We start from the raw sequence: 26,412 nt of genomic DNA on the forward strand, positions 1-26,412 counted from the left end.
TCAGACTTCAAGTGAAAATAACAGCTTTAGCGATATTAATGAGCACTGTAGGAAGCACTGTTTTGTAGGAAACTTACACCAGAGTTCTCTCTAACCAATTGCACTTGTGTCCCAGTTCCAAGAGTATATAGAATTGCTTTTTGTCCCTCCCTGGCTTCTGCCTGCAAGTAAAATTAACTTTTTAATGTTCTTTACATATATAGACTTGTGCTTGCAATTTTAGATCGCCTGATAGGTTTGCCAGAAGGTCGAGCTCGAAATCACAACAGACCCCAGCAAGTTCCGGTACTGTCAGGAATCTTCATTGAAGACATAGCTGTAGGGGCAGAGCATACGCTAGCTTTGTCTTCTACAGGGGATGTATATGCTTGGGGCAGCAACTCTGAAGGGCAGGTATGTACCATTCCGTGCTTCTTTCTAACCTTTATAAGGCTATAATTGTACTATACAGATGTGGTTGGGTTATCTTTATTTTGGTGTAAAAGAAAGCTTTTCTTTTTGTTCTCTTCCTTCCCCCCTCAGCCACAATAATATTTTAGGTATTTCTGTTATTTTCTTTTTTATTTCCTGTGCTCTTACATGGTAGTAGTTTGGGAAAGCACTGAAAACATTCTACCCAAATTACTGTAATCAAAGGGGTTTTTTTAAATTTTTACCTAATTCTTGAGCTGTGATCAATTTTTTCAGCATCTTCACGTTTTTGTCTGGTGTCAGTCAGATTTTTGAATGCTTTAGGTGCTTTTTATAAAGAAAATACAAATTAACTTTTTTTAAAGTCAGAAAATAAATTCTTTGGGACCCTAATTTTATATCTGCTCTTAGAAGTCCATTTCCTCCCTCACCCCATGTATAACTCAAACTTTTCAAAGGACTTCAGCTTTTTGACAGTTTTATGTGTTATAAGAAAGAGACTCTCGTTGTGTTTCAGGAAGTTTGGGCAAAGTTGGTCCTTGCGTATTTCAGGACTGAGTTTTTGAGAAGGATTGCTGAACAGGTTGTTTAGAATAATTTCTGAGAGGAACCTCTTTGGTTTTTGGTTTGGTTTGTTTCTTTAGTAGGGTGCTTGCTTTGTGTTTCTGGAAGAGAAAAAATTGTTAGGGGAAAAATTCAGAGAAAATTCATTCTGACAGCCTGTTTTACATGATTTTTCCTTGCAGTGCAAAAAATTTATTTTATATGAAGTGGTAAAAGAAAAAAAATACTCTTATATATGAAATTAGAATGTGATACGAAACCTATCAGTAAAAAGTCAGAACAGCTTCAGTAAGTTTTCTCTTTACACAAAATGTGTTTTCATAAACTATTGTAGGAATTAATGTGCTAGAACAAATGTGTATTTAAATGGCACAGAAAAGACATGGGCTCTGGTGGCTGTGCATGAGAGAGACTGCAACATAGATGATGTAACAGCATAGATTAGTTCCTCAGTCTGCGAAACAGCTTGCAAAAAATCTCTAGCGTGTTTAAGGTCTCTCTGACACCTAGGTCTGCTGCTCCCTTTGAGCGTGGGTGCAATGTTCTATGCAAAATAAAAGGTAAATGCCAGCATAATAAAAGATATATATGGTAAATATTTTTTGTCCCAGTGGAAGCTGTAGATTAATACCATTTTTTACCATTTGCTCTGAATTTTTGCTTAGAGTGTTTCAGAACTATCATCACAGTTGTTGATTCTTCTTTGTCCCTTTTACATCTGTTATAAATTGTCAGCTTGGACTGGGCCATACCAACCATGTCAGAGAACCAACCCTAATAACAGTCCTGCAAGGAAAGAATGTTCGACAGATTTCTGCAGGGCGTTGCCACAGCGCTGCCTGGACAGCTCCGCCTGTTCCACCAAGAGCTCCAGGTAAAGAACCGAGATTGTTTGTACGGTCGTTTGATTGATTTATTTAGTTTTTATGTTTCCTGGGCGATGAGTGCAACAAGAACTTCTGAACATTTGGGACAAAATTTGTTTTGTCTCATATCCGTGCAGGTTTTCAAATGGTCTTAGTCTCTTAATGTTGCTACTGTTGTGGGTTAACTCCAGCAGGCAGCTAAGCACTGCCTAAGCTACTGCAAACAATATCAACTCCATCCCAGCCCAAAGCAACGCAGCTACCCTTTATGAAATCATGCTTTTCTTCTTTCTCTGTGGTAGGTGTTTCGGTGCCTTTACAGCTTGGTTTACCTGATGCCATTCCGCCACAGTATGGGGCACTGAAAGAAGTGAGCATTCATACAGTAAGAGCACGGCTCAGACTGCTGTACCATTTTTCTGACCTCATGTACTCTTCGTGGAGATTACTTAACCTCAGTCCTAATAACCAGGTAAAATTCTATTTGAGGGGGAAGAAAACAAACAAAAAAACCGAACAGTTTAGCTGTCTTGTGTTACGCCATGTCGCTAGAGAGTTTCTGACCAGATCAAGATGGATCTTGGGAACAGGTTCTACAGGTATTTTGTAATAAATTTAAAAAAAAATATAAATCTGGATTAAACCAAACTTTGTCAAAGTATTGTTCCATATTTTCGCTTATACTGACAGGTCAACGTTTCAGTTTCCAAACACTTGTAGTCTCATAGCTCAAACCAAAAAGTGCTAACCTGTTTCCCGAAACACTGAAGTGCTATGTATGTGCTATGTACTGAAGTATTATGAAGGGGTTTATTCTGTAAAGAATGAAAAAGAATGGAATTACTATCCTTTCTTAATATGTTTATTCCCATACCGCTTTATTGCAGAACAGTACATCTCATTACAATGCTGGAACGTGGGGGATAGTTCAAGGGCAGCTGAGGCCCTTGCTAGCACCACGAGTGTACACGCTCCCCATGGTACGCTCTATAGGGAAAACTATGGTTCAGGGGAAAAACTACGGGCCACAGATTACTGTGAAAAGGATATCAACCAGGTCAGTATTGTTTTCAGAGGCATTGTATTAGACCTCAAACAAATACTGATATTCATACATTTTCTGTAACTTTTGGCATACTGAGCTCGCTCTGTATAACTTCATTAATCAAGTGACTTCAGTGGCCTTTACGTGTTTATGGCTTACGTTGTATGGCTGTATTTTTTGTTTTTTGTTGTTTGTTTTTTTTTTTTGAAAGAGGGAGGAAATGCAAGCCAATTTTCGTACAGATAGCAAGACAAGTGGTAAAGCTGAATGCATCAGACCTTCGCCTGCCTTCCCGTGCCTGGAAAGTGAAACTGGTTGGAGAAGGAGCTGATGATGCAGGAGGAGTGTTTGATGACACTATTACAGAAATGTGTCAGGTATGAAAAGTCTATTAGTTCAAAATACCTCGGTAGAGTTTTTATTCTCTCTGGTGTCTTTTAGTATTTTTCAAATTTCCTTTTTGCAGCTTAGCAAATAACTTGTTCTTCAGTCCTGAGCCACAGCACTAGAGCTGCCTGCTTAGGGATATGTCTGGGGATAAAGAAATCTTTGTAGATTGTGGCAAGGAGGTGCCATAAGGCCATGCTATAACTAGTGTTACCATAGGCCCCTTGGAATTCTGAGATGGCCCCAACACATTATGGGAGCATTTTGCAGCCCCCCATTCTGTCCAGCCAATACCTTCTATAAGAAGTTGTACTGTACTCCGTGATTGCAGGATGTTCCATGCATACAATGCAGAAACACCTCAGGCAGATGTTTCTCACCAGGATATTGTTGCTGTTGTCAACGTAGCTGTCTTTCCAGATTCATCTGGAAACTGAAGGCTTCAGACTACCAGCTGTCAATGCTAATGTTTACTGCTTATAGTTTTAAAGCTGTGTCTCAGCCTAGTGACACAACTATGATTTTAGCCAGGAGAAGGATTCAAGGCAATGCTGGCTGGAGAAGCTTGATTGTTCCTTAATCTTTCAGGAGCCTCAAAACCCAAAGAATGAGGATTAGTGAGGATAATTAGTGTATCTGCTTGATCTGGGACAGGGCAACAGCTATGGATCGTGCTGGAGCTGGCACTGGAGTTAGAGCTGGGATACAGGATGGAAAAAACTGAAGAACTTAATTTATTGTAAATCCCAATGTTTAGTATAACTCTGAATTTCTGAAGCCTGTAGGGCTAGGGTTGATTCAGGTAAGGACTTGGGGCGTCATTTTTGGGTTCTTTCCTAGACAGTTTACATTAAATATGAGGTGTGATGAGGGTTCAGAACAAAACTCATTGAAAAAATTGCTTCATTTTTGGCTCTTGAAAAAGCTGCACCGGCAGGGTGTATAACTTATGGCTTCTGATTATTTCTGAAACAGGTACCAGGAGTGTATCAGAGAGCAGTCACAGTAAAATAACCATTACAGTCTGATGTAAGGGCAGGTCTTGAAATAAACATGTTTTTATTACTAAAAATCATCCCTATCATGTTTACTTTCTCTTAGCTGTTTCACATTAATTTGTAAGAAGCAATCATCACTATAATGAAATATTCTGTCTTGTAATGCTATAATGTCATAGTATTTCTGTAATAAGTTTGTTGTCCCTGTGTCTAAGAAGGTTTTTTTTTTTCTGTTGATTTTTAAGGAACTGGAAACTGGAATAGTAGACCTGCTTATTCCTTCCCCAAATGCTACAGCTGAAGTAGGCTACAATAGGGATAGGTAAGTCGTGCAGGATTTGCTATTTATTGCAGATGTTAGTGGGTGAAAATGAAAATCTTCTGTTCACTGTGTTATACCAAATGATGAGACTTTATGATTGTCTCTAGTACATTTTTCCCTTCAGGTTGTGATGTTACTTTATTGTGGAGGAGAGGGCACTGTTTTAACATGAACTTCCTGGATTGCTGATGGCAGAATTCAGAGTGACATCCAGAGTGCCGTGCCAGCCTTTGGGGTCAGGATTAGTTCTGCCTGTCTCGGCCTCCATCATTTTAACAGCCAGAGATACACCTCTGGCTGATAACTGTGTTGACAGTTACTACGCTGTGCTTAGAAATGTTTTGTCTTTTACTTCTAATGAAGTAGCATAGAAAGGATACTAGAGTATTTTCACGGATTCCTTGTTCTTTCAGGTTTCTCTTTAACCCTTCAGCATGTTTAGATGAACATCTGATGCAGTTTAAGTTCTTGGGCATTCTCATGGGTGTAGCTATTCGTACAAAAAAGCCATTAGATCTTCATTTGGCTCCAATGGTCTGGAAGCAACTCTGTTGTATCCCACTTATCTTGGAGGATTTGGAGGAGGTAGATCTGCTCTATGTGCAGACCCTCAACAGCATTCTTCACATTGAAGACAGTGGGATCACTGAAGAAAATTTCCATGAGGTAAGACAGGAAAGTTGGAGCTTTTAGCTTTATTCAGAAAGCGGTTGCTTTATCAGGTTGACGTTAACTTCAGCATTTATATAATTCAGCATCTTCTTCATTGGGATAACAAGCACTTCGTATGCATTTGGAATAGTTTGTATTATAGGTCTAGGTGATTGATAATAAAATATTAAACCTAGCTCATTGGAGTGACTTACGCTGAACATACTTTTCCTGTTTTGCATAACAGATGATTCCTTTAGATTCCTTTGTTGGCCAAAGTGCTGATGGCAAAATGGTTCCCATAATCCCTGGAGGGAACAGTATCCCACTTACCTTTTCAAACAGGAAAGAATATGTGGAGAGGGCAATTGAATACAGACTCCATGAAATGGACCGTCAGGTAAGAATTTCATTGTGACCCTATCCCCGTTGTTAATGCAAGCAGTGTTTTTTTGCATAAAATGCAAGTTTCCATTACGTTTATTAGGGCACAAGAAAAGCTTGGCTTTCTGCATCTCGCCTGCGTCTCTGGGGCTTTTTTAGCCCCACAAACTGTTTGGGGTTTTTGTTTTAAATTAGTTCTACTTTTGTTAGTAATTGCTCAGTTGACAAAAGAGCATTAGAGATGAGAACTTGTCTTTCATTAGAGTAGCCCCACCGTCAGCCCCACATGAGAAATAACCTGCAATTGTGCATGCTGTGCACTGTAATTAGACATTATAGCAACATAGAGACTAGCTAACGTAAATATTATTGACAAACATTTGTTTAACTTAAAAACTATTACTCTTCTGCTTTAGCACAGAAACTACAAATATTTCATGATATGTTTTGAGAAGAATTAATTACCTATTTGCATACTTTTGTGTATTTTGTCATTCGTATAGTGAAGCTTATGAAAGTAGTGTACCAGTAACTCATGCTAGGAAAATTCTTTTCCGTTTTTTCAAGGTATAGACACATATGTGATATTATCTGTATTAGAAAAGTAACTTTCTCATCAGAGGTACTAAATCTTAAGTCTTCTAGAACAAGTATGGACTTCTTACAAATCTGACTTTGTTTCAGCTCAGATGTGTGGTATATACACAGTTATTTGGTTTAGCCTTTATCATTTGTGCTGCTCACTTCTACTTTTTTAAGTTCTTCTGTTCTGTATCAACACGTGATCTTTAATGTGCAACTACAATTAAAAATACCTGTAATATTCTCCAGGATTTTGAGAAGAGGATACAGCTCTCACAGGGGCTGCATGTGTGGGAGGTTTTATTTGGCAAATGTTCTATTATTCTATCTCTTTATCCCATTTCTCAGCCAGTATGTTACTTTTGCCTTTGGATGGTACAGTAAGTGGCAGAGGTAAGACAATTGCACTTCAAATGTCTCTTCTGTTTTGGGGCAATAGGTGGCTGCTGTAAGAGAAGGGATGTCTTGGATTGTTCCGGTTCCTTTGTTGTCTCTTCTGACTGCCAAGCAGTTGGAGCAAATGGTCTGTGGAATGCCAGAAATATCAGTTGAAGTTCTGAAGAAAGTTGTGCGATACAGAGAAGTCGATGAGCAGCATCAGCTAGTACAGTGGTTCTGGCATACCCTTGAAGAATTTTCAAATGAGGAGAGAGTCCTTTTCATGAGGTTTGTGTCAGGAAGATCTCGATTGCCAGCCAACACAGCTGATATCTCTCAGCGATTCCAAATAATGAAGGTTGATAGGGTAAGATGCTGTTTTCGGGTTTTTTTTGGGGGGAATGGGGGACGGTTATTATTCCTGTCTAGTATAATCTGTCCTTTGGCAACAGGAGCCAGGTTTCCATAATTGTAAATTTACAGAGAAAGTACGGGATGGGATATGCTCTGAGCTATTACAACCAAACATTTTAATTGCATAGAAGTACATACACTGCATGAATTGCATCTTAATTCATTTGGTGCATTTACTATAGTTATGCGATTGGAGGTCAAGACAAGTTCTTGCAAAAGAAACAAACCTTCTTGTATTGTAACTTGTCTACAGTCACTTTCCATTCCAATCCCTTTTTTCATTTGATAAATTTTACTCTCTTTGTTTGTTTTAAATCTGTGTAAGTGGCAACATATGACCACCAGTGAACTCTTAACATCTTAAAACCACTGTGATGAATTTACAGTATATTACTTTACATACAGGATGCATTCATTTGGCATTACTTTGGGGTTTTGTGCAGTGAAAGCACATTCTCTGTGAACTACATGAATCAAAAACTTGGTAAAATCTAAGATAATAGCGGTTTGACTGTCATCTTTGGTTAGGTGTCTCTCAGATTGCCTCATGTTAAGGTACACTGTGGTACGTAATTTGAATGTTGCTTGGCATCTTCCAGTGGGCTGCTAAATAGTAGCGCAATCAACTTTTCAAATAGTTGAATATCATTAGTGGGTTGAATTATTTCCAGAGCAAGTGAAACAGCGATAGTTTTGCACGTACTTAAGGATGGAACAAGCGATGTAAACAAGGGAGGCTGGTCTGCTTCTCGAAAGGAATTTTGAGATAGAATGTGAAAATGCTGAATGATGGAGGCAAGGAAGGGAGGGAGCAGTGAAATATGGGTGTGTTGCATTTTTTGCTTCATTCACAACTTAACAGTGTCCCACCTTTTATCCATTTCCACAGCCTTACGACAGCTTGCCTACCTCACAGACTTGTTTCTTTCAACTGAGACTCCCACCTTACTCCAGTCAACTAATCATGGCAGAGCGTTTGCGCTATGCAATCAATAATTGCAGGTCTATAGATATGGACAATTATATGCTCTCACGGAATGTGGACAATGCAGAGGGCTCAGACACAGATTATTAACATTCTGTGAACAAAATCATCTTCCTTTTACTACAACTAGTGCCCTAAGTCCAATTCATTGTTGACATAATTTTACAGTAACCATAGATGTTTTAGGAGCATAAAACCAGGTGTTAATAAACAGTGGCCACATTTTAGTTACTCTAAATGTAACAAAAAATTAGATGTTTTTATTTTTTTGTGATTGTAAAAAAGAAAACAAGGAAAAAGAAAACAAAAAGGTATGATCAGTAAGTTTTTTCTCCTTTTTTGGTCACTTTTGGTAAGTTTGCATGGAGACATTTTGGTGCGTTTTTGTTGGGAATAGTACATTTGTAAGCCCTCCCAGTGAACATGAAGAGTTGTACATTGTGTATAATTGTTCATTAGCAAGGACAGTTTTACATGAATATTCACATATTTATTTTGTTTTAATTTGAATTGCCTGTGCAGGGTTCCTTATGCAGAGAAAAATAAAGCAAATTCAAGAATTGGTTGCTTGTATGCATTTGTGAACTGTGATTGGTTTACTCGGTCTTCATACTTTTATATTTCGTCTCAGGAAATTATAGTATTACAGTGTTTAGACAGGATGTGATATTTGAAGCATCTTAAAATGTTTATCACCAACGAATCTGATGTGTAGTACTGTGCTCTGCATTCTTAATGTCTTTGAGGTTCTGGCTTTTTCGGGTATACCACTATTTATTCCTTGTTCTGCAATACAAGTTAACATGGTACTTGGTTCCTTCTTGATTTTCATTTTAACACTTTTCTCCTCCAGGGTAGTAGTTATTGACAGTAATAACACATTGCCACTTTGACTCAGAAACCTTTAAATCTTTTGTCAAAAAAGAATCCTTTTTAATATACAGATTGATGTAGTTGATTCCTGATCAGAGTATAAAAAAATTAAAATGGAACTGACAGGGTAGTAGTCGAGGCTATGGATTTTATATACATTCTTAGTTCATGCCTTCGAATTTAGTAAATTTCATGTGGTTGGTCTCATTTCGTTGCAGCTGTAATTGTATAGTGATCAGGAGGGTGCGGTTTACACTGTAATGTTGGTATTTGGTTAGGGCAGTAATGTACCGTACAAAGAAATTTTTGTTCTGTGACTTAGGGAAGTGCTGAAGAATAGATAATTCCCCCACGTCTCTATCAAAAATGTGATTTGTGTCAAACTACAAATGCTTCTTGGTGTTGAGGAGCAGGACTTAACCGGACTGAGGAAAAGGGTAGATAAAGTCTGTCCCCAGGTGAGTCACTGCTGCTCTGTCCTGATTCTTCCCCCCCTTATTCTCACCGAGCTCCTTGGTAAGGGTGCCTGAGGGCTTGCCAGAGCTTTTATTAACTGAATCTCACCTGGGGTAAGACTGGTCCATCTGAGTCTGGAGAAGAGGGTAGAAATTCCTGTTGTTTTCCCGCGTGTGATTGTTGCATGTTAGCAGGCATCGATAGGGAGACTTCCTGGTTGGCTGAGACTGAACCGGTGTATTGCTGCCAGGTAATAGTGGCCAAGGGGCTGGCCTAATAAGCGGTAAAAATTTGCAAATCTGGGTTTTATCTGGTGAAGTTCTTTTGGTTAGGACTAGTTGTTGGCTCATGAAAAAGGCAAAAGGTTCTTGAGCTCTGACCAAGAACCAGACTGCAACATGAAACACCTGGAGGGGGGCTTCCAGCAGTTTTGGGAAGAGGAGGGACTCAGGGCTCTGAAATTATGCAGGCTTAGTTTCCTGCCTCATTTATGTTTTTTGGTTCCAAATTGGACTGAGACTTTGGTGTCCCATCATTATGTTGTGGGGGAGTAAATTCACATCTTGGTCTAAATTTATAGGTGCAGTACATAAAAAGACAAGGTTACAAATAAAAGGGGAAACTGCTATATGAAGTCCTGTGTTGTTGCCTACTAGACTTCATTTGTGTGTCTGAAGTAGTGCTGCTTTGTCAGTCTGTTGCAATCAGGCATAGAAAATAATAGAACTGTGCCTAAAAATTACAGTTTTGTATGGACTATGCAGTTGGCTTCTTGGATAATGAGGGTGGTTTTGGAGGCAGTTTACAGTAAAGTGAAAGAGGATGTTGGTATTGGTAAATATTGATGTTGATTAAAGGATTGTGCTTGATTGCTTTAATTGAGACTTTTTTAATTGATTGCGCTTGTCCTTTGAATATTCTATCTTAGCATCATTAAGACTATCACACGCTTAATTATTTTCATTTTATTCTACTTTTGTTTTCACCGTAATTATATTGTGCATACATTCCTTTTAACCTGCTGACTGACATTTTTCTGTTGCTCATGCACTTGAGTGAGACTGGAATCATGTTCAAGTTTCTTGCATAATACTTTTTATACATAATTGCATACAAAAGTAAAGAACGTACAGCACTGGTTATGTCTTACTATTGGAGACCATCTGAGAAAGTTCTAACTTTACATCAGGTAAGGGTATTTTATGTACGCAAACCTCTCCCTCTATAGAAAGGGGAATAAATATTACCAGTGCATGTCTGCATTCTGTAGTATAAGTAGGTCGTACGTGCAGTTGTTTAAAGAAAAAAATATGCGACTCAGTCTTGTAAGAAACCTTCCAGTGGCAGCATTGTTGCAGTAGGCAGGGTTGGCTATGTCAAGGTGGACTGCAGGCAATTTCCAAATGTCATACCTCATTTCCTTTAACCCTTTCAGCGCTGGATGGGACGTAAGCGTATGACAGCAGCAGGGAGTATGAGTGGTAACAAATGCATATCAGAGGTAAGAACAGGTGTGTGACAACGTGTTTATCTAGACCCATTTAACATTAATATGAGATACAGAGGCACAGTAAGCTTAGGACTGTTACATTCTAAACATAACTAGAGAAAAACATCTTGAAAAGCTTTAGCCACGAATGTAATGTGCTGGGGTGGGTATTATATAGAAAAGCACGTAGATGCCAAAAGCCTGTCTTTGTGTCTCTTGTTTAACATGACTATTTGCTGCTGCTTATTTTTTGCTGTACATGAGTAGTTCCTAACCTTCTCCTTACGCCTCAAGTAACTTTCAAGAAGCACTCACTGCCTCTGATTTATAAGGCTGTTGCTTCTTGAAGCCCATAATCTCTGTTTCTTATCCTGTTTTTACCCTGGGGTTAGATAATTTCTTCTCTACCACCTCTGGTATTTCCAGTGCTTTTTCCTACCTTTTCTTTTTTTCCCCCCAACTAGGAAGTACATCCCTAACCTTTTGGGCTGTCAGGCTGTCGGACAGCTGGATAGCCCTTTGAAACAGATAGGCACACTACAACAGAGAGAAGATGAACAGCCAGTCCCCGAGATTAGAGGTAGACAAGTTACTTGAACTGGGTGAAGCCTCCCTCTTTCTGGAGCTAGCAGTAGTAGTGTTGGTTCATCTGACAGAGCTGGAATGTCACGGTAGGTGGAATGTGTGTCTGTCATGCTTAGAGGGGGCTGGTAAGAGCAGAACAGTAGTATTCTTGAACAGTAGTAGTCTCCAGAGAAGAGGTGAACAAGTGATCAGGCCAGGTGTGGAAGTTTGATTCAGATCTGTCATTTGGCCCTTTTGACTGCGTGATGAAGTTTAACGGCAAAAAAATACCGCTGCTGGTAAATAAACAATGTTACTGTGCTGCAGGACTTTGTTTAAGTTCCATTTACTTAATTGCTAAGCTGAGTTATGTTATCACAATGGAAATCTGAAGGGTCTTCTGGGTGTTGCTGTTCCCCTATTGTGTAGGAAAAGGCACGAACCTTTGACAAGCAAGTCTTGTTTGCCTCTTACATCTGATAACCTGATGCAGCTTCCAAGTAGGCATCTTGGTTTATGTCACCTTCTTGTTAGTATTATCATAAAATGATAGATAACAAGCCTTCCTCCCTCCATACCTGGTAAGTTACAGTTGGGGTCTGTGAGGAGTAAAAAGTGTTTCAGTAATGTTAAGAGAACTTTGATGGAACTCAAATGGCTTGGAACTAAAGAAAACTGTTAACATGCTTCCATCCTTACATAATACCTTAAGTAAAATGTAATCGTTATATACTCAATTTTCAAATTGGATTGCTAAGTAAGAAAATGTATTATTGATGATGAAAACATTTATCAACACAACCCTGTTCCAATTTTATCATGTCATGAATAAATATCCCCATCCAAGGAGGGGAAGTGCAAAGTAATATTACTTTGAGCATTTGTACACAAATAGGGAGACTCTGCCAAGTGGGAGAGTGTTTCAAGGCCCCTTTTACTGTAAAGAATCACAAAACCCACAATGCCACCTTCCCCCCCCCCCAACAGTCCTGAAAGAAAACTGGCAAAAAGGCATAAAAAATATGTAGACAGGTGCAAACCCGCTTTCATATCTTGTAGCTACTGGAAAATCTGTTAGGTGTTACATCTACAGAGATGAATCTTTCATCACACTGCTTAGAGCTGCCATCAAGAGAAGGTCTTTGGTTACTAATGTGACTGTATAGAATTCCTACCTTGTTTTGCCTTGTCAGCAATACATTAAACTAGTGCTTTTTTCATACAAAAACTGTGTATCCAAGGTAAGAATTGTGTCGACATCCCAATTTCCACATCGCAAGTTTGTTAGTCAGGCAATCTCCTTTCCAAGTTGTAAATGCTGGTTTAGGATTGCTGTTTGTCCTCCCCGTCTGTGCTTCCAGTTTTGTTGCTTCCTTTGTGTAGTGCATAAGGGTCCTACTTACATTTTAGGAATGAGTTAATGAAATACCACAATATTACAGCGTCATGCCATTAAATATCTCTAAGTTGTGAAGATGCAGTAATTAAATTGTTTTATTTATTTATCTTCTGCGTGAGTGTTTGTTACGGATGCTCATACTGATCGAGTATTTCTCCAGAATTTCAGCTAGGTTTCTGTAATGCTGTGATTGATTTCTTAGCTAGCCAAATTAGAGAGTACCAAAGGATATCCGTGGATCAATTAACCAGGATGGAAAAGAAGAGTAAGTATATTCACTTGTGTTGAGAGCTGTAAATTCCTCTTTCCATTTTTCATGCACCACATAAAGATTATTTTCAGGAGTTCATAACTAAGCTCATCAGTTCTTGCAGAGGAAAGAATAAGCCGTAGGAATGTAGTCTATTAAAATATCTCTGCTGAGACTGTTTGAAACTTACCTTCCTAGAGAAACTGATTGGAAATACAATTTTACAGTACTACTCTTGCAGTAAAAATTGGCTTCAAGTGTAGTTTTGATAGCATGTTTCCTTCCTTTCTGCTGAAACGTGAACGAAAGACAATATAGTTGAAATAAATCTTTTTTTCAAGACTACCTGAGGCATCAGAGCCGAGTTCTCTGTTACGACTCTGCAACCATTTTTGCCACACAGCTTTAATAAAAGGAGCAACAGTATTGTAAAAACAATACAGTAAGAAATTGGAAAATCAAACCAGTTATTTCTAAGTAATTGAGACCTAACTTCTGAACTTTTTTCTACAGTTTAGCTACCAACAAGAGGGGGGGAAAAGGTCTCCTTTACTTCAACAGTAGTTCGTCACGCATTCTCCTTGTAGAGTTACTACAGTCACACTGTTCTCCACATTTAAAGAAAAAAAAACAGGTATCATGTTAGATATTTGTGACAACCTTTAATAACTTGTTAAATAGCAGTTTAAGAAGTCACAAATTGTGTTCCTTAGAGGAAAATCTCGGTCTTGTAGTCTTCCAGTTCTATAAAAGATTAAAATGCAGACAAGTAGTAAGTCTGCAAAGCTGAACCTGTAGATACAACTGTATAAAATGCAACAAAGCTATCGTATTATTTTAAACTGCGATAGTCTTGATACACTTGAATTCCAGCGATGCAAGTTGCAGTTCATGTGTTTTTAACTAGTAGATTTCACCAGTGTTGTGTTACCAGTGCGGTAAGATTAATTATCAACACTTGCAGAGCCCCTCATGTAAATGAGAAACAGGCTTGCTATGATATATGCACATAGATTGCTGTAGTGACGAAGTCTCGGATAATTGTTACGTAATGGAACAGAAATATTGACTATCTTTATGGGACAGAACAGTATTTCCAAAAGCTAATATTTCTAAATTTACTTTAATTTTAAGGCCACACGCACTCAGGTATTTCTGCTCTGTGTAAGATTTTAATTTAAAATGAAATCTTAACTGCAGTAGACTTCATTATGATTTAAGCTGGAACTATTCAGAATCCATAGTTTGTCAAACTGGCCTGTATGCAGCCTTCCATTTGACATCAAGCCGAACTGACATCTGGCGCTCTAGGGGAAACTAAGTTATCGATTGCCGGATTTAACCATCTGTCATTTTTTGTAAACATAAAGTTATTCAGTGGATTATATTGAATGGGAGAGAGATTTAAGGTAAATACAAGTTCAGCTGCAGAGTCAGCAAGAATGGGCAGGATATTATATATAATGGGGTGCTCTCTAGGAGTCTGAATTCATGTCAGAATTGCTGAACAAAACGGAAGATAAGGGAAGGCGGAATTTGAGGACATGCTGCCTCATAGAGTAAAGCACAGGGTTTGAGATGGGGTGCTTTTTAAAAAAAATGAGTAATTCAAACTAGATGATCACAATGATTTTTCTATGTGGTTATACTGAGACAGACTCAACAAGTAAAACTTTTGACCTGTAACTGCAGCACTGTTGACACAGTAAGATGGCACCCAGTAACGTTTACCTGTCCTCGGGCAAAAATCTGTAAGTGCGTAGAGTCTTGGAATGTGATGTTACCAGTCCCGAGTACTCAATACCACGACCAAATCCCAGCTGTATCAAGGCAAGTTTTATGTAGCAGAATAAAACTGTGCCAACCTTTGGTGTCAAATTTTGTAGACGGTCCCATAGCAACCATTAAAAAACTGTTTCACTTCCATGTAGCAGAGCAGCATGCAAGAAAGCAACAGCATTGTGGTTTGGGATGAAAATAGCTATTTGTTTTGTACTTTGCAGTGAGAAACGGGTGTTTATAAAGATCTCTACTGTGGTGTGTTCCTAATTTAGCATTTAAAGCTACAGGCCGTTAAGTCACTGTTTTTTCCTGTAGTTTAGTTCTGTAAACTAGCGCTTGTTCATACTGTGCTTCCTTTAATGTCAGCTTTAAAAAATAACTTGGTGTATCTTGTCAAAGTACATTATGCAAAGGGTCAAACTGTGTTTTGGGCACATTGCCATGCATCCCTCATTTAATAACTGAGGAAGTGATGGTTGTCAGGTACTCTGCTTTTGCTAGGAAGATCTTAAGTGGCATGGTTATCACCCTTAGCAGACGGAATGACCATATGGATATATCCTTTAACAGAAATCTGTTAATCACTCTTTCCCTGAAATTTGTGTAAATCATAGAATTACCCAAGCTCTTATCTGCTGCGGGTTTATGCCCTTTCCCATTACATAAGGAGTACAGAAAGCAAGGAAGTCCACTCTGAACCTCATGACTCAGCAGGAGGGTCCTCCTTACTCTTTGCATCTTGGGTATCTGCGTCAATGATTCTAACTCAATTTCCTTTGTATGTTTCTTCCATGCAGTAATTAATAAGGCGAACCTTGCCATCAAACCACTGTCACACTTTGTTAAACTCCATTGAATTTATTCAGCGCTGTCAAATTATTATTTTACCTCAATAAAACATAATTCTGCTTCTCTTCTGAGTGAGGTGCATTCCACTCATCCGGGACAACAAGGTATCAAAATTGCAGTTTTCAGCTTTAATCAGGCCTACCATTATGTGACAGGAATGCAGGGTTTTCCAGTTTCAAGGAACAACAGGAAGCAAACAGGTTTTTCCTTAAGACTGTCCTGGTGGAGATGCATGTTTTTTCCCAGTGCGGCCTTTACAAAACATCAACCGTCCGTTTGGACTTAAACCAGAATGCAGGAAAGTAGCCACAGTTCATTGAACCAATGCCACCCAAGAAGGGAGCGGGAGTGAAGTAAAACACCCGCAACTGAGTTTATACAATTTGTTGCACTTAAAGCTGAACTGATTTTCTTGACACTTTTTCAAGCATCAGCTTTTTTTCTGGCTTATTGTCTGGAATCATGTTAGCACTTCTCTCTGCTCTGAGTGTTACCGAAGGACATTTTTCCCTGACTCTCTCTAGACCAGTTTGTGTTATGTTCCGGCAGAAATCCACGTGGAGCGTTTGCAGTGATCCCCCGTAGAGGGTCACTGCTTCTAATGTCTGGTCAGTGATCCGCACACAGTTTTCCAGTTTGAGTGTCTTGAGGTTCGGGCAGTTCTTGAGAAGCAGCAAGATGCACTCGTCTGTCACATGGCCGCATCCAGAGAGGGTCAGAGATAGCAGGTTTGGACATCTGAAAACATGATCGTTACAGGTGAGATGAAGGGATAAATAAATAATAGAGCTTGGGGGAAGCTAGTATCATCAAGAATAAATATAAAAGTTAGAAAAATATCTCCGCTTCCATCAGGAGGGGTAAGAATGCATGAGTAGGAGGGGGCATATGTAGATCTTAACGTTCAGCTTTGCTAATTGCAAAACTTACCTTCTTTGCTTTTTCTGTTGGTAGCAATATTTATAGCTCAGTTGGCATAGTGGAGAAGGGGAGGCGGGTGTCTACTTAAGCTGCAGCTGCATTGTTTGTTCTTAAGGAGTTGTGTGGTGCTGCGCTTCTCCAAGCACGGCAAATGAGGACCCAGTAATGATGAGATTCAAGTCTGGATGAATTTGAGGACAGTTGAGTGAAGAGGCTGCTGCGTAGACATGCTGAGCATGGGCAAGTAAGACACTCCCACTCTTGATTTTACAGGGATTAATGGGTGTATTTCAGCTCCTTGGATTTACTGAATAGGTGCCAGCACCCAAGAGTGTTGATGCTTGAACCTCATGCAACTCTTAAACCTGCCTTCAAATCATTGAAACTGGTAAGAACACTACTGTTAAACAGTGATGCAGCGAATGAAAAAAGCTTTCTTTTTTGTTGCTTGGGTAGACCTGGGAAAGTATAGAAAAGGACTATTCCAGGTCAGTGTGTTGATGACTTATACAAACTGACCTTGTGCAGACAACTGGAGCAGACCAGTTATTGCTACCTGTTGTGCTGACCAGGAGCATTTGCACGGACCCTTGTGCCTGTAAAGCCTTCTCTACAGCGCTTCATTTCTGGCTTACACCTCTCTCCAGGGAGCGGCAGTTCAGCTATCCATCTGCTTAGCTAAAGGCAGCTTAATGTTCCTCTATTAGCACAGGACTTCCTTAGGCTCTGTTGTTGCAGGGAAAATGATTACAGCAATGCTAACGTTGACCTTGTGAGACGTCTGGACAGAACTATTAGCCTGCCTCCATCCTCTAAGTACCGTACGGTAAGCACTTCCGTAATAAAGATTTGTGCTTACAACCTGCGTCAGGGTTTTAGGTGTACAGCAGGCGTGGGGGCAAACAAGGGGCTCTGCCATCACTGCAGCGTGTTCTTTTGTCCTTAAAAACTGTCCTCTTTCTCTGCACCCCACCCAACCACCCCCTGCTGCTGCGTCACTTCAGCTTTTGTGGAGGTAATAAAGTGAGATCATGTCAGCTGCACGATCTTTTTTCTAACTCTTTTACTTTACACTTAGGAACAGTTAGAAAAATAAATGTTTTAAAGCAGGCAAGGTCAAGAGAGGCTCCAACCTGCCATCTCTTGTGGCTTTGTCAACAAAATAAAAGTGCTCCCAACTTAGAAAGAAAAGCCGGATAGTTGTTTAATTTGCATTTTTCTTTGCACAGAATGCTAGGAATTTTGTTTGGATGGAAATGCATTCAGTGGGTTGCTGCAAAAAAAAAAAAGGCAGGAGCTTGGCTTAGGAAGGCTAAAAGGGATGGGAGGGGTCAATATCAACTGTCGTTTTTAAAAGTTCAGTTTAACTTCTGGAAACAAATCTATGTAAAGCTGAAAGGCATTTGCTGAATCTTTATGGACTTCGAGATTGCTTACTACCCAGGCTTTGCTTTGAATTTTGTGCAGCAACCAGTTTGGGGTTATGAATTCTGCAGCGAAAGGCAGTTAAACTGTTTCTGCAGAGCTGTGGTCTTACGTCCTCTTTCTGAATCCTAATTTGTGCTGGCCAAAAAAATGGGAATAGTTAAATGTGGTCTCATGGTGGATGTTCCAGTGCCGGAATTGGAGAAATACTTCCTCCTACACCCTCTTTTGTAGGAACAGATGTGCTTCCTAATGATACTTTGCTAATTAATCCAAATTTTTTAACAGTTGTTCTAGAACAGTTACTTCTAAAATTTTGTACTTGCAACTTAATGTTCTGTTTTGAACCTGTATTTCAGTCCTTGTTTTGAGATGGCACTGTTGCTGGTTCTCACCAAGACACTGTGTCCTGTCAGTATCCTGTAATTTGTTGGGGTTTTTAAATTGTTACTTCCAAATGGAACTTTTTTGCTTTCCACGTTGCAGCACAAAGCTGAAGGCTGGCTGCGGCACAAAGGTGCGCCGTTTGAGGACAGGCACTGTCATGCCCCTTTCAGCTCTAGTCCACAGCCGTCCTCGGTGTATTAAAACACTAGGAGTGGCTCCAACCTGTTTGTTCCTCCTAATGTAATTTAACTTTCCTTTTCTTAGAGCTGCTTTGTAGCAGTAAAGCTGTTTAAGGGTGCGCACCCAGAGCTGCTTTTCCATAGTGGCATTTCTTTTCCTTTACTGTAGTTTATAAAAAGCTTAGAGTTAAAACTTCAGTGTAAAAGCAATACTTATTTCTAGTACCATGTTTAATGAACTTGGTTTTGTTATGACATATTCACTATTTCAAATCATGTCTTCCCTCTAGGCCCCCCCGCAGGAGAATGCTTTGCGCTGCCCGAATGGTACCTTTCAGTTAAGCAGCAGTTTAGTAGGCAGTATTGCACTTTCCTATATTAATTATTCATTCTTAAAAAAAAAAAAAAAGGAAAAGGAAAAAATAGGCTTAAGGAAAGTCAATATGAAGTATACACTATTGACACTATAAAACCAACTTAATACTATATTAAAACTGCAAAGTCAAAGCACTCACGTACTTAGTGCTCCACTTCATGTAGGATGTATGGAGTAAACAGCTCTCAATTCTGTCATTTCAAGGCAGTTAACCTTTACAGTAGATGGAGAGTTTCACACCCAAATAACGTACCTGTTGCAAACTTCTAGTAAAAAATCATTGACAGTGCTTTCATGCCTGTTACAGAAGTCTTTCTGGAAATCGTTTTTCATCCAGTCCTCAATGTTACACACCTTGACTCTCTCTGAATACCAGCAGATGGATAAGTATTTTAAAGCAGGTCCCAGGAGAAAATTATCCTTCTTTAGTTCCGCTGGAGAATGAAAGTTCAACAAAGACCACAGTAAAGGATCCTGAAACACTTCTAGCAACTTGTGACATGTTTTTGCTAAACTTTTCCTACTATTTTTGTCCAGAAAAGAAAACAGATGTAAAAGGCATTCCCGATTCAGCTGGGTTATGTGCATAGCCGGTCAGAGCGTGTTAGAAAGAAGATAGTCTCCTGGCCTTGTGGGAGACCAGCAGTGCTGGAGGGGGCTCCGAATCACCAGCAGGCTGTTGCACATATATGGTTGTGGAATGGTGTTTATTTTTGGCGAACAACTGGCGAACAAGCTAAGAACAAGGAAAGGAAAAGAAACATGCATGCAATGAAACTGTTGTTCTGTTTCTACAAGGGAATGGAATGGGCATGTAGAATAGCAGCACTTCACTGTCATGAAATGCTTCCTTAAAAGGGATTTCTTTCCTTTTAGGCACTCCTGAAGCTTAGCACAGTTCTTGTGCTGAGTAACTGAACCTGGGGGCTGGGGCAGGGGGTGTAGCTACAGCTGCACGGAGTAGCTTCGCCAGCCCCTCAAGTTTGGAGGATTTGGCTTTTCTAGAAGTTTGGTTTTGCAGTGTACAACAATTTTAGCCTCGATTTGTTTATTGATTTTTCTAAGGTTGCGCTTTTGCTTCATTATCATTATCATTTAGATAGGCAGGAAGGCACGCATGGGAACTGCAAGTCTATGTTTAGCTGCTCATAGGCTTGTGCTTTTAATAGATGTCTTCTATTAGCTCGAGTTTTACAAGTTTTCTTTTGTTGTTTATGGTTGGGTTTTTTTATTCTGTTACCATAGCCTTGGCAGTTTTGGTGGGAAAAGCATATACACAATTTTTAGAAGTGTTTGTTTTCCAGTAAAGGCAGAAACTGTTGGACAAAGTTTCTCTAGAAGAAAAATAAAGCTAGAGCAAATGGCAGGTTAGAATTAAAAGCAACAATGAACAGCCCTATAGCTTTTATGTTTGTGAAATAAAAATGCTTGGGTTTAAGGTAGTTTATGTGCAAGTTTTGGTAGAGGTGTTAAATAGTGGGAACACTTCAATTTGCTTTTATTTTGTTTTCCCCAGAACAAGTAAAAATACGCTGCCATCCATGTTCAAAGGATTTACACTAATGATATTCTGCAAGCCTGCAGAAAGACAAGAGGAGTTTCATTTTCTAAGGAAAGGAGACACTTTAATGGCACATTTTCCATAAACACACTGTGTGAATGAGATATAATTCACATTCAACCTGGAAATGCTCCAGAAACACACAAGATGAGCACAGTCAGTAATCCTCACTGAAAATTACACACTAGATTTTAATGGTAAACAATTACAACTATGGCACTACAGTACTTGAGGATATCCTAAAGCACATTGGAATCAATTTTCAAGGTGCTGATTGATTACCTCATCAGTAAGACACAGACACATCAGTAATGAAACATTGTTGGGGAAACTTTTAAACACCACGTGTTACACTTTCCATTGATATAGCAAAACCCTTATAAATGGCCTCCTGCTTTTGATACAAGTCCACTGTCCCTGCCTGTCAAAGTTGTAAACTCTCCTCTCACAGACATCTGTTACCATCTGGACTTTACATTGAGAAGGAGCTCTGCTTGTAAGTGCCTTAGAGTTTGGCATAACGCTGCACTTACTTAACAGCTCGCTATACAACACACTAAAGCATCTGTATTCTGAGAGCTGGACATTTTGTGGTTTTGTTTTATGTAAATCTTGTCTCCAGTTGTATACGTGGCTAAACAATTACAAACAAAAGGACAACCTTTGCTCAGACAAACTTTGATGAAACATATGCAAATCTTTGAACTGTAGAGAGCAGTTGTTGCTTGCAGAGCAGTCACAAGCAAGAAAAAAATTCTTGCCAGTTAGTGTGTACTATGATCAGCAGTAAGTAGAAAAGAAACATTTGGCTTAAATGAAATGAGATATTCCCCCCCCCCATCCCACAAGCTAGTAGATAAATATAGGATATACAAGTAAGGTTAAAAATGTAATACTAGGCCAGGTGCAGTATATGTTACTGGTTCAGTGCTCAGTTACTTTTTTTTTTTTTTGACACCACACTGAATAGAATACAGTGGATAAGCAAAGTTCTCCACCAGGAAGAGAAATACTTGTGTTGCCACAACAAACTGTTCATACTGTCCATCTGGGTTTGCAGTGGGAGAAAGTTAAATTAGGAAAGGATTTACAATGTACTCGTTCCAGCAAAGTATATGGCTGAGTCCTTATCACCACCTGCTGCGAGAACAAGACTGACCTGATTGCATTGTGATCCCATGGCCGTGTCTCAAATGGACCATGCTGGATAGATACTGTTGCCCAAGACCTTAATGTTATACAGCAAATGTTACTGAAAGGAAATACTGAAGTGAGAACATAACTCTGACCCAAAAAATTAAATGGAGAAGTAGAAGCTGCTTAAAATAAGTGAATGTTGCTAAAACGATTATAAATTTAAGTTTCTAAAAATACAGAAAGGCACATTTACATCACTGGTTTGCGAGAACACTGCATACACCCGACTACTGTAAGTTAAACTGCTTCTGGCCCATAGCTAGTTGTATGTTTTAAGCTTTGTATTCTCAAGGCTGAAATTCAAAAAAAAATCCAATCCAAGTAGCGTGCAGCCAAAATGAAGCTACAGATGGAATCTACTGAGCTCCCCAACTAACTGTAAGCAGTAAGGCTGCCCTTCAGGGTAATAATGCGGTAAGATACTTCACTTGCCCCACACACGAATGAAGTCTGTCAAATACCTTTTTCTGCCTGTACAAATGGTAATGGCTACCTGTTCTGGGTAGAAGAAAGGCTCTGGCTGCAAGAAACAGAGAAATGGTAGGTGACAAACTATCTACAATTTAAAGCAATGAATAGTTCTATTTATTGTTCAACTTAAGTAAAAGAAGACATTGTTATATATGTCACTTAATGTATCAAATAATAATCACAATAGGTTTTAACTAGTGTACAGTTTACATATTCATACACCATTAGCAATGCTGAATGCTTTCTGCAGTTTTATATTAAGCCAATTTCTCTCTTTCCTGGTTTAAGATGCTGTGGAAAAGCTATGAAGAATGACATTTTAAAAAACATCTTATTGCAACTTCTCTTTATGCTTGTTGGTGTACAGGTAGCAGCTAACCCACAGCAAGGAAAGCGACACCTACTCCATGTGCTGCAGGTAGAGCTATGCTACAAACTGTAAGGAAATTTTTGCTGTGTATTATGATGTCTTTCAGAAGCATTACCTAAAAAGGGTAATCACATTTTACTTACGTTATTGTGTGTTTTCAGACTACTATATTTTACTGTTACCACAACTAAAAAGCACTGTTTGATTTTGTGACTCTAGATTAACTAAATTCTACTCTTAACCACTATGGTTTTGAGATTTTAGGAGTGTCCAATTCCTTGCTGGGCACACAGGGGCCTAGCTATAAAGGATGAGCCTGGGGGAAGAGAACTGAAATGTAGCATTTGTCAAATTCTAAGGTTTTTGGGGACTTCTGGCTTTTACAATACTGGGTTTTCAGTCCACCTTTTTAAAATCTTGCTGGCTGACTTCCACTCTCCAGCATGGCAGTACAGCTAAAATTCAGGGTATTTTTTAACAGAAGTCTTTCTCCATTACATAGCCAAGTTTTAGAAATTGTATCATGCTTCCAATGTTTGTCTAGACACTGTAAATAAAGATTGCACACTGGGCTAATGCGCAAATACTGCAGCTACCCACGTCTGCTCCAGACAACAAGCAGTCTCGGCTCATCATCTCCTGTCAGGCACTGCTGTGCTGTGAAACCCAGCATCTTCCCTTTAGTTTGCGTTTGAACTGGTAAAACAATTGTCACGCAAAACATCTGGAAGACCACCCGCTTCCTTTTGGTTTTAAGGGAAAGGCAGGCATTTAGTGGACAGGAGCTATGTTTAGACCTAAGACTGTTCTCACAAACCCCAGACTTTGGGGCTGTACTCCCAGTTCCCACCATGAAGGAGGGTTGGGGTCCCACTGCCAGGAAGTCTCCCAAGTTTTCACGCAAGTAAGTGTTTATGATCAAATTTCAGGTTGACAGTCTAAAACAAGAGATGTCTAAGGCAATTCAGGTTCGGTTAAAAACACATAGATCTCAACACAATTTAGACGTATATATTTTAAGACAAGCTTTTTAAATTTGAAGGGGGGGAGGGCAGAGCATATGTAAGGAATACTTGAATTAAACTGCAGTATAGATACAATTGAACCAACTGTTTATTTACAATGATTCCTGAAAGTCAGCAGCCTGAATACACACCAATATAGCAGCAATTACCTGGTCTATTTAATGATGCCACATCTCCTCTCTTCTGCAGACAAAGAATTATTGTTCAGAGGTCACTGTTTAGTTTCTTGCATGAGGGAAAATAGCACATGCAAACCATTCTTTGATTTAAAGAGATTAAATCATATCTAAATAACAGCTGTGAGAACAGCATGAAGTTGTATTGCTCTTTATAATCAGAAGCACATTTATTTTGCTTGTAAGGAGGATAGAAAGCTTCTCGGATGTAAATGTGCCTTTAGAAAGTGAGAACTGAAAACATTAATATAAAAAAAGTCAAATAACTAAGTATTTCATGAAACTATATATATAAAAATTGAGTTATCACAACTAAAGCAGCAAATCAAAATCTGCTGAGGTTTTCTGGTATAACTAAAAAAAAAAAAAGTTAGTTTGTGTCCAAGTTCAGTAAGTCAAATGCTACCATTGACACAACAAAACTAAAACCCACAAGAGGAAATTGAAAGTGCACGATGAAATTAATAGTCTTGGATCAAGTATTTACGGAAAAATGGAAATGTTTTGTCCGGTGGACTTGATAAGTGAGAATTAAAAGGAGGTATTAAAGTTTATCTGATCCAGATTTGGCTTGCCGTTCCACGTAGAAGAGGATGTAGGCCTTGGCCTTTACCACAGTCTCCTCGTCGGTCAAAGTTACAGTACTGTCGTTGAAATGGAACCAACGGCCTTCATGAGCTGCGTATGCAGTGTAATGTCCAGAGCCAACGCTGTCAGCAGGGGGGAGGCGGGGAAAGAAAGGACAATCAGAAGGAGACAGACCACCTCATTCTCTGATGCATTTTCTGTTAGGGCTAAGAGACTTCCAGGGACCACAGGCAGAAAGGAACTGACAGCCCTCCACAGCAGTTGGTAAGATCCATCCCTTCTTAATCTGTGGGGCTCAAAGGTTCTCCAAAGTAAAGTTTTATGTTAAGTAAAATAATCACTTACTAGGATGAGTTGAAAGGGTTTTTTTTATATGAACTTATTAGCATCCCATAGTTTTTGTGCAAGCAACGCTTCCTGAAACACTGACCTTCCGTGTTTGCCTACATAAAAATCAAGCCCATAATCTGTTATTATTCAAGTATTAGCTATAAAAATTTCTGAAAAAAAGAGCGTAGTGAAATCTTCCCCATTTATGTCTTAGAGAGACTCACGTTGTCTAAATATAATCAAAAGCACTCAAAGCAAAACTAATCCCAGAATAGCAAGGAGAAAATTTTTCAAGTTCATCTTACAGATCTATGTCTTGGAGCCATATTTCTCAAATCTAACATACCAGAACTACAAACCCATCCATTTTCATTACCCTGCCACCCCAAGATAAGGCCTGGTTTCGCTTCCTTATCTGTTAGAGCACATGCTTAATGTTTCCAACATTATTCCAATAATTTTCCAATATTATTCCAATAATTCCATTCTAATTATGACCAGCTTTCCTCTGCTGCCCATGTAGTTTTTCTATGACTTTGAAGCACCAGGCAGACGCACTGAGGTGCTACAAGTGCTGCCTTTAGTAGTCAATTTTTTCTTTAAAAAGAGTCCAGACCATTCCTCTAGAGAAAGCAAAAAGAGGATTTTCTGGAAAGAACTTCTGTTTTCTATCTTTGACTTAAATTCAGGTATTGGCAAGTTTTTGATTAATTAGGGTTTAGTTTCTTTAAGAAAACTCCTTTCACAGCTCATGCCCATAGAGTGAGTGCCTAAACAACAAGAACACATTTGTCTCAGGATAAACAGTTGCTTTTTTCCCCGACTACTGTTACTCTCAACAGATCTCTCAAGGGCTGGGAAAAAGGGGTGGGCAAACAAAACACACCAAGCAACTTTCCTTCAACATGTGAACACTAGCCAGCCTTGTGGCATGCCTATTAGCATTCACGTTGAAGTTCACTCCTGTAGGAGAGAAGGTAAATACAGGATAATTGCTTTCACTGCACCAATCTTAAGTCTACAGTTGTTCCAAACTTGCACGCATGCTCTTTCGGCACAAGTGCACATGTGTCCTTCAAAGTGAATAAAAGAAGAAAAAATATTTCTGCTTTGTACTAAGAATTTCAAAATGAGGCCTTTTAACTTCTGGAAGGCCTCTTGATTCACTCTGTTGGTTTAGGGCTTTCCATTCCTAGAGGAACTGGGGTATCTTCATTCTGTCTCACGCTTCTAGTCCTTACCCTCAAAGACTGCCAAGTGGGCATTCACAAGGAACAGCTATATAGATGTATATGAAGGGAATTCAGCTTAGTTCCACATAAGTTTATAAATTACCGCTTATTTCCACCAGTAAAAAGACAGGCATTCACTAGGGACAGAAAAACTCTAATTAACTCTGCACGTACTTCAGTGGGGAGAAGGTCTCTGCCAAGAGGCAGGCTTACTCCATGTACTCACCCTGAACCATGATGCACAACAACAGCCGCAAGGTCATACAGACAGCTTTCTGGGCCACTGTTCTCAGGCTGTGGTTAAAAAGAAAACGCTTCAGATTCCAATAGCATCTACTGTAGTTTGTAATGAAGACATATGTTGTGGAACAAATTTCTACAGAAGGTATCAGTGAGTCTTCATACCTCTAACAAGTAGCATTTCATGTCTAGGCCTCGTAAGGGAAACTCAACATATGTATCAACTTTGTTTCTCAGATATGCTGTCCAGTGAAATCGTTTCAAGTGTAAGCATAGCACCTACAG

General features: G+C 39.2%; 3 protein-coding genes across 5 annotated transcripts in view; 1 reads left to right on the top strand and 2 right to left on the bottom strand.

Moving 5' to 3' along the window:
- Positions 1-8,547, top strand: part of HERC1 (HECT and RLD domain containing E3 ubiquitin protein ligase family member 1) — a 106,386-nt gene extending 97,839 nt beyond the window's left edge. The window contains exons 69-78 of the mRNA XM_082488645.1: positions 224-393; positions 1,711-1,849; positions 2,144-2,313; positions 2,729-2,898; positions 3,098-3,263; positions 4,517-4,593; positions 5,007-5,259; positions 5,492-5,644; positions 6,650-6,955; positions 7,892-8,547. Coding sequence (XP_082344771.1) covers positions 224-393; positions 1,711-1,849; positions 2,144-2,313; positions 2,729-2,898; positions 3,098-3,263; positions 4,517-4,593; positions 5,007-5,259; positions 5,492-5,644; positions 6,650-6,955; positions 7,892-8,077 — 1,790 coding nt within the window. The 3' untranslated portion in view covers positions 8,078-8,547. The remainder of the gene's footprint in view (positions 1-223; positions 394-1,710; positions 1,850-2,143; positions 2,314-2,728; positions 2,899-3,097; positions 3,264-4,516; positions 4,594-5,006; positions 5,260-5,491; positions 5,645-6,649; positions 6,956-7,891) is intronic.
- Positions 8,548-15,657: 7,110 nt separating this feature from the next.
- On the bottom strand, positions 15,658-23,163 carry FBXL22 (F-box and leucine rich repeat protein 22; the record flags this gene model as incomplete). Of its 3 annotated transcripts, XM_082488718.1 has the most annotated exons (3): positions 15,658-16,387; positions 19,191-19,371; positions 21,658-23,163. In XM_082488718.1, the coding sequence occupies 3 exons, from the start codon at positions 21,698-21,700 to the stop codon at positions 16,042-16,044; spliced, it is 570 nt and encodes a 189-aa protein (XP_082344844.1). In that variant the 3' UTR covers positions 15,658-16,041. The 3 variants fall into 3 exon arrangements, 2 of the variants coding, with proteins under 2 accessions (XP_082344844.1, XP_082344843.1); XM_082488717.1 differs by lacking the exon at positions 21,658-23,163 and having other exon boundaries at positions 19,191-19,525; XR_014269573.1 differs by lacking the exons at positions 19,191-19,371; positions 21,658-23,163 and adding an exon at positions 16,580-17,685 and having other exon boundaries at positions 16,258-16,387.
- A 786-nt stretch (positions 23,164-23,949) lies between these two features.
- The window catches only part of USP3 (ubiquitin specific peptidase 3), a 90,411-nt gene continuing 87,948 nt past the window's right edge, over positions 23,950-26,412 (bottom strand). The window contains exons 13-15 of the mRNA XM_082488716.1: positions 26,293-26,406; positions 26,114-26,181; positions 23,950-24,447 (exon numbers count right to left, since the gene is read on the bottom strand). Coding sequence (XP_082344842.1) covers positions 24,282-24,447; positions 26,114-26,181; positions 26,293-26,406 — 348 coding nt within the window. The 3' untranslated portion in view covers positions 23,950-24,281. The remainder of the gene's footprint in view (positions 24,448-26,113; positions 26,182-26,292; positions 26,407-26,412) is intronic.

Source organism: Vanellus vanellus, assembly GCF_965231255.1.
Source record: "Vanellus vanellus genome assembly, chromosome: 11".
Lineage (NCBI taxonomy): Eukaryota > Metazoa > Chordata > Aves > Charadriiformes > Charadriidae > Vanellus > Vanellus vanellus.